The sequence below is a fragment of the Diachasma alloeum genome, unplaced genomic scaffold (assembly GCF_001412515.2).
Source record: "Diachasma alloeum isolate Michigan unplaced genomic scaffold, Dall2.0 Dall_scaffold_00194, whole genome shotgun sequence".
In the NCBI taxonomy this organism is placed as follows: domain Eukaryota; kingdom Metazoa; phylum Arthropoda; class Insecta; order Hymenoptera; family Braconidae; genus Diachasma; species Diachasma alloeum.
Genome location: NW_021680359.1, coordinates 1,285,604 through 1,293,407, shown reverse-complemented (window position 1 = coordinate 1,293,407; position 7,804 = coordinate 1,285,604). Strand labels below are relative to the sequence as shown.

The following is a 7,804-nucleotide window of genomic DNA, read 5'->3' as shown; positions in this document are numbered from 1 at the left end:
TAGTTTATCAAGTGAAAGAAGACGAATGCTCTCATCTTCCGACGTCTTACGACAGATGGCAAGAAACGCAGTTCGATGAAAACGTGACAATTACAAAGTGTCTGACACCGGTTGTATCGAATTGTTGTATTTATTTTTAGTATAATAAGGATTTATTCATGGGAGTTGTCTGAACAATCGTTTATTGATGCATTGAAATGGCTGCAAGTGGTGGTGGATTACCAATAACCGTAGAATTTGGGTGAGGATGATGGTTTGAATGCAGATAACCTCTACATTTTGTTATTTTCATACTGTGAATAATATTTGGTCGAAATTTTCCGTAAACTTATTGGAAATTTTTATCAATTAACAGTTCCATTGACATTCTAAGGAATTTCGTTGTGGAAAACTCAACTTTTGATGAATTAATTTCTGTTGGATCAGCCCACAAAAATTAATAGGAAGTAGGAAAATGCTTGTAAATATAGGGGCGAGTAAAACGGCCCCTTTTGATGTTTTCAAAAATGTTAACAGCTCATTCAATTTGAAATGAAATAGAATAATTTTTTTTCTATGGAAACTACACTTCTTCCCCTTTACAATGAGCCTAGACTGATCTCAATTAATGAATTTGGTCCAGAGTTAAGAGCATGACAAAAAAAGTCAAAAGGGACCGTTTTACCCTACTCTCCCTTATATTTCAATTTTTAATCAATTGAAAACTCTGCGTAAGTTCGTGAATATTCAGGTATTGATTGAAAATTCAAGTGATTTGGGGAATCCCCATCTTCCTGCTGTTGGAGAAAATCTAAATTCTATTTAATTTCTAGTGGAATTTAGAATTTTATTATTTTTCTCCCCCGAATGAAATTCGAGCGTCAGGAAAACAAGTAAAAGCAGCTATTAAAGTATACCTGAAATTTCATTTTTTTTCTCTAACAGGGTATTGAAGCTTATTCATCGGAATGATCGCAAGAATATACTAGAGGCGGGTGGGATAAAATGGGAACTTCTAACTTTTTAACAAAATACTATGACTTATATTAATGCTAATGAATTGAATTGTTGATGAAATGGAATAATTTATTTTTCAGTCGAAAGTACAATTTTACTCTTTGCTATAAAACAAGATTGAGGTCAATTGATAAAGTTATTTTTGAATTATGAATATTTTAAAAAAAGTCAAAAGTGGCCATATATTGAATCCAGGAACTCATTCCTAATAAACGATAGTGGGTTGAATTACGATATTCGTGTTATGTGCACTGATAGAAAAGATGAAAGTATTTAGTTGCTGTTAACGAAGCTTCTTAATTATTAATGCCAATCGTTGATTATTAATGAAGGGCATTAGTTGCTGTGAGCGAGGCTTCTGAACTATTCGTTAACTATCAATGAATGGCATTAATAATTAAGACGCCTTGTTAACAGCAACTAAATCCTTATATCAGTTTGCAAATAATAGGGGGAGCTGACCAAAATAAACGGTGCATTTTTTTATGAATATTCATAACTTGGAAATAAATTTATTCCAAAGAAATTCCTTGAAACTGGATGACTTATTTACTTAGTAATTTTTTTCGTAATGTCTGAATATGAACTTCATTTTATAGAGGAGGAGCTGAACTTCTTTTTGACAAAAAGAAAAAACATGAAGTGAATTTACCTGGCGATAAAGAATGTAAGTTCACTAGTTTTCAATTGACTTTTTATTTCCAATTCCTTATTCTTAAAATTTATATTTTTTTAGGGACGTTACAAAAATTACTATACTGGATTAAGGACAATTTATTGAAGGAGAGGGAAGAGCTGTTCCTCCAGGCAGACACAGTGTAAGACCTCTTATCCAATAAAATCATAAAAATTCAACCGTTCATTCACGTAATGATGACATCAACTCCATTTCAAATATTCCTCATGACTCACCAAGATTCTTTCCCTCTTGCAGAAGACCAGGCATCCTCGTTCTCGTAAACGACGCAGACTGGGAGCTATTGGTAAGAAAAACATTTGTTCTCTCACTGACACATTTTTACCTTCAACTCGTGAAACAAAAACAGTCGATAATGCGAAAAACAAGGAGTTGCGGAGTGGAAAGATGGAACGAGTGAAGGATTTCGAAGCACGTAGATGTACGTGGGGTCATTCAGAAGACTGGGCAAGATGGAAAAAATCGAGGGAAGATGGATATTTGGTCTTTCCTTCAATTTCCATTAAACTCTGTGCTTCAGCAGAAAATGTCGCGCCCTAATGTGTCAATATGCCCTGAGATTCATTTACACAATTTTTTATTTTTATTTGTACTATCGCCATTCCGACCGCGAGTGGCTCTTGTTGTTGATGTTCTTTCATTATACCTTTTTTCCTGTCAGATTCAATAGTCTTTTTTTCAATTAAGAAAGGTCACTACTGAAATTTGAAAGTTCTGCAATAACAAAATGACCGCCGTGAGATTTTTCTCACATGTGCAGTCACTAAAAAAATATGGATTTTAGTATACAACCAGGGCCTCTGCTAAATTATTTTTCAAAATTGTGGATGGGTAACCGCTAATGAATTTACACCTCTTTGAATCACCTCACATATTATTATGGATGTTCACGTAAATGTACGGGACTTTCCTTCGGCACTTCCCTCCATAAGGCAACATTATTATTTATTACATCAAGGTAGGGGTGAGTGGGGCAAAATGGAACAGCGTGGCAATATAAAACAGTCGAAAATACAACTGTTAGACGTAATTCAAGCAAAAAAAATTTTTTTATCAACCATTTCTTTTTATTACTGGAAGTAATGATTAGTACTTATTATTATTAATTTTCCATTCAGTAGAAAACCCCGAAAAGTCCGCTATAATTATAAAAGTTCAAAGATGGCATATGAATTTGAAAAATAAATACGAAAATAAATTAATAGAACCCGGCTGTGTGGCGCACTTGGTAGCAGCATGAGATTCACAACCTCAAGCTCCCAGATTCGAGCCCCGACCGGGCCAAAATTCCACACCAATTTTTCATCCCAAATTTCCACATAATATTCATCTGAAAATTTAACACAATTTTCAAACCGAATACTCCACAGATTTTCCAAGTGAAAAAACCTACTCCGCATTCAACATTCCCTAGCTGAAGGCCCTCGGGCGATGGCCGCATTGGCAAGTTAACCCTTGCAACGAAAAACCGGTGAAATTTGAATTTTTTTTTAAATTAATAGGGGACTACAATATTTGTGGTCGGTGCCGTATACTGAAAACAAAATATGTTTTGACCCACCTATGCTCATCCAATATAACAGCGAATTTGAAAAAAATGAAAAAAAAACGATTTTACCCTTTGAAAGTCTACAAAGTGAGTAAAAATGGTTCGATCGTTTTGAAATTGATGTACAGTGTTCAGAACACTGGAATTGACAAGGCTATAGATGGAAATTTGAATCTGATGATTTTTGGATTTATTCCAATTGTTAATCTAATGATTAGCCAATTTGCTTCAATTCGATTTGTTGTTGTCGATTTCCAGGTTATCTAGAATTTAAAAATTTAGGATGCTTATTTTAGTGTTCTGAACATTGTGTATCAATTTCAAGACGGTCCGATCATTTTCACTCACTTTTTAAACTGTCAAAGGGCAAAATCGGGTTTTTCGGTTTTTTTAAATTGCCGCCATATTGAATGAGCATAGGTTATCATGAAGTAATGTTATTGGGAATACGCTAGGGGCGACTGGGGTAAGATGGACCCTTTGGACTTTTTTTAAATGGCGATGACTCATTGAATTTTCGATGAAATAGAATAATTTTCTCTTCAATGGAAAGTACAATTCTTCCCCTTCGTGATGACCGCCAGCTGAGCTCAATTGATGAATTTATTCCTGAATTTATTATGAACATTGAAAAAAAAGTCAAAAGTGTCCATTTTGCCCCACCCTTTTCTATACCTCTCAAACGTCATTACTATGCTCTGTTGTACAAAAGGCTTTCAGGATTTTTTAGAAAGATTTACTGGGAGTATTTGTATCGAATTTTAATACTGGAAATGCGCTTGTGTCAGAGATCAAGAATATGGTGCCACAATTCCTTACTTCCAATAATAATTTGAAAATTTCCCCTAAGACGTTGGTCCATTTAACTCCACTCTCGTGGTTTTATTCTCAAGAATTCAAACGACGTTGGCCCCTTTCACTTGGGAATGAAAAATTTATCATTCTAAATTTGTAAATGTATCGTTAGACCGTGGGGTGGTATTAAGATATTCTACAGGGGTGGAGAGAACTCGCTGTACGGTGGGTTAACGTGCAAAAAGAGCAAATGGTGGAGAAGAGAAAAGAAGCCAAGGAGAACAGAGAAAGCTTAAAAAAGGAGAAAAACCAGACGGTGGAAAGATGATGGGTTTGCCCATTATTATGATAATATCCACGTTTCATGAAAGCTCCCCTTGCATGCCACAGTGCTATCCTTTCACTTCCTCCTTCATCTCTTTATTTTTTTGTTCTTTCATTGGAGCACTCTCCTTCTCACTTCTTACACCCACATACGATCCCCTAGTCACCCCTATTCCTTTCATTTTTCACGTACATGTATTCACATACTCTTACTTATATTCTTCCGTTTTTTTTTTCCGTAAATTATAAAGTGTAGACGCGAGACGTTCTGACTTTAAGACCATGCTTAAAGCTAAAGTAGTTTCGCCCCCGTCGTCGACATGATAAACTGTGAGACCTAATTGAGGGCGGGTGCGGAACTTATAGCGGGGAATTTATTAAGCTGGAAAGGAAAAGTCAGGGGGGAAAGGGAGACAGCGCACGTTGAAGGAGTAGATGGAGGGGGGGGGGGAAGGGAGAAAATATATACACCTTGGCATAACTGATGATTTACGTGATTTTGCAGGGACAGGGAGAGTACAAGCTGTGTCCTAATGATAATGTACTATTCATCTCAACGCTCCACGGTGGTTAAGGAGTTTTTAAACGCATTGTAAAGTGTGAATACTTGTGGAATGGATGGTAGGTCGATAGGTAGACCAAGTGGAGGCCATAAAGTCGGGGAATCGATGATAATGAGGAGAATTGCGTGGGAGAAAATTTTTTCGAACATAACAGATAGTCAAATCAAGTATACAGGCGCATTTCTGGTGTTTGTATTCAATGAGTCTTATTTCACAATGACTCATAACTCAAACAATTATTCAAATGACAAGGAAAATGTGAAAATTATTGCACTCACGTCTGTTGATAAACAAACAGACAGAGATAATAAAATGTCCCAACCCTACGATGGAACATTCAGGATAAGTTCTGCGTAATGGCTATAATATAACGGCTGACACTTTGGCACAATGCCAACTGTTCCCTCGGTGTTATTGCTGCATTGCTCTCTCACTTCCGCTCTACCCCGTTCTCGCACATCACTATGGTTCACAGTTAACTTTCTTCCATTTCTCTACTCTTTCAAGTGCCGCCTACTCCTTTCTCATCTTTACCTCCAGCAATTTTTGGTCTCGTTCTACCCATATTCCAAAACTGCTGGAGAAGCGTCACTTGGTTCTTTAGTACTTACTACGTGTTCAGCTTTACATACATTAAGTTACAATTAAATATTGCGAACAACCCCGAGTTTTCAGGGTTTACAACGCACCTCAGCGGAACTACTGCCGTGTTTTTCATCTCTCGGTTCTCATCCTCATTACCGGCAATTCGAGTCATTAATTTTATAAGATAACATGTATTTTTTAAAGAATGAATAAAGGAGCTGGAAAAAAGTGAAGATCGGTGTAGTACAGTTTTTTATGTTTGTGGAGATACAAAAATCTTTTCTTATTATATATGTCTTTAAGGTGTTTCGTGCAAAATATTCGGTTCGATGCCTTCTATCTAAATTCAGGATGTTTATCCAAAAAATCGCAAGTATTCAAAAAAATTGCAGGCGGCTGTATCTTCGATACAGCTGTAATTGTGCGTGGATACGTCCATGGTCTGTCCTTTTTCCTCGAATTTCCTAGAAATTCCTTGCATTCCCTTGAATTTTCTGGAAACTTCTTAAATTCTCTCAAATTTTCTAGAAACTCCTTGAATTCCCTCGAATTTTCTAGAAACTCCTTGAATTTCCTCGAAATTTCAAGAAACTTCTCGAATTACCTCGAAATGTTTAGAATTTTCTAGACTTCCGATAGACGACACTGCACATAAGGACTGTTTCCCAAAATCATCCCCCATATTGAAACCATAGACGTATCCACGTCAAAAATTGATTTTTTTTCAACAGAGATGAAGTTATTCCTTTTATCTTGATAAAAAATTCCATCCACCAACCCAGGCTTATTATTTAGAAATGGAGTGGACAAAATGCATCAAAGGCATGCGCTAACATGCGCTTATATGAAATAGAATCATTCAAATATTTCCTATTTTTGCCCGAGTACTCCAAATTTTCTTCAAGCCTTTCGCTTCAGTATAGTTTTGCACATTACCTTCCATTTTTATTCCTATTTTTAGACTCTTATAGTAGGTGAATTATAAATTTCAACATAAATCCCATAAGAGCCCGTGTATAAGGAAAAATTTGTTCATTTATTTCTGGCGAGACTATTGCGATTGATTTTTTTTAAACATCAAAGAAATTAGTTTCATATGTCCTACTATCAGCCAAAAAAAAATTATAGAATTTTCTTTGAACATGAAAAAATAAGATTTGCTGAAAATGGCTGAACATCTTTAATCAAAACATATATATCCGTTCATCCAAAGTTTTCGGGATATTCCCGCTTTTCTGTGTGTTATAAAATACTTTGTAATCACGCTAGCTTATGCAAAAATCCAGATATCAACTTGAAATTTGGACAGAAAATATTTAGAGTGAACAACCCAATTTCTGGACGGTTAAAGGAAATTCGAGTTTCGTGGGAGGATCTAAAATGAAAGAATCACCTAAATGGTGATATGATGGCTTCCATATCTTCAAGACTATTTTAATTAGCAGAAAAAATTATTTGAAATGAAAATAACAAAACAAAGAATAATTAAATTAAGAAATAGTTGAATACAGCCGAAACCCCTAATTTCTGGAAGACTGCGCCATATTTTTTATGTATGAAATGTCGATCAATTAAAAAAATAATTGAACACAAGATTGTACACGAGCAATATTATTGAGAGGTGAAATAATCAGTACAAGTTTCATTGCATTGAATATTTCACATATTTGTGGAATATTCAATGCAAGTTGCCTACAAAACATACAAAACTTCATTGGGATAGTTTTTGCTGGCATGCAGGGCAAATTTGACAGTTCGGCACAAATTACCCTCACGTTCAGTAAATTTTTCCTGGCCAATGATATAGGGTGAAAAAGTACTGAACATCGAGTTCGCTCCACGATTGCTTGACTTGTTCGGTCATTTTTCTCTAACTTTTTCCCCCGGGTAGAGGACTTTGGGATATATTTGGACAAGACAGTTTCTAATGTGAGAAATGGGCCATAAGACAACATTTACGCTGTGCATATTTCTTGATTCAATTAATGTTATAGTTTATTGACGTTTTCCGCGTTAATACATCTGATGCGTTCATTATTCTGTTCGCCTCGAGACATCGATGCGTGCGTCTGAAGCATGAAGTCTATTAGTGTCAAGAGTAATTATTAAATGATTATATACCGAGGATGGAGTGGTAGAATATAGAAAACACTGTGTATTATTAGTTATTCAGTTCTGTGAATAAATCGAGAAGTTTAATATAATTTTTTTCCATTATTTTGACCTTCCCCCTAGCATAAAATTGAAATCTTCAATTTTTCCCATTTTTAAAAATGAATGCCTCCTCCCATTTTT

General features: G+C 35.5%; 1 protein-coding gene across 2 annotated transcripts; it reads left to right on the top strand.

The window, feature by feature from the left end:
• The first annotated feature begins 72 nt into the window (after positions 1-72).
• On the top strand, positions 73-5,767 carry LOC107048537 (ubiquitin-related modifier 1). Of its 2 annotated transcripts, XM_015271743.1 has the most exons (5): positions 73-241; positions 1,596-1,663; positions 1,733-1,814; positions 1,931-1,979; positions 4,867-5,767. In XM_015271743.1, exons 1-5 carry the CDS (start codon positions 198-200, stop codon positions 4,933-4,935), a joined length of 312 nt encoding a protein of 103 aa, XP_015127229.1. In that variant the 5' UTR covers positions 73-197; the 3' UTR covers positions 4,936-5,767. The 2 variants fall into 2 exon arrangements, with proteins under 2 accessions (XP_015127229.1, XP_015127228.1); XM_015271742.1 differs by lacking the exon at positions 4,867-5,767 and having other exon boundaries at positions 1,931-2,285.
• Positions 5,768-7,804: the final 2,037 nt, after the last annotated feature.

Coding starts and splice junctions, on each gene's coding strand:
- LOC107048537 (XM_015271742.1), top strand. CDS start 198: ATGGCTGCAAGTGGTGGTGGATTACCAATAACCGTAGAATTTGG. Junction 1,664..1,732: donor TTTACCTGGCGATAAAGAAT/GTAAGTTCACTA, acceptor ATATTTTTTTAG/GGACGTTACAAAAATTACTA. Junction 1,815..1,930: donor TTCCTCCAGGCAGACACAGT/GTAAGACCTCTT, acceptor TCCCTCTTGCAG/AAGACCAGGCATCCTCGTTC.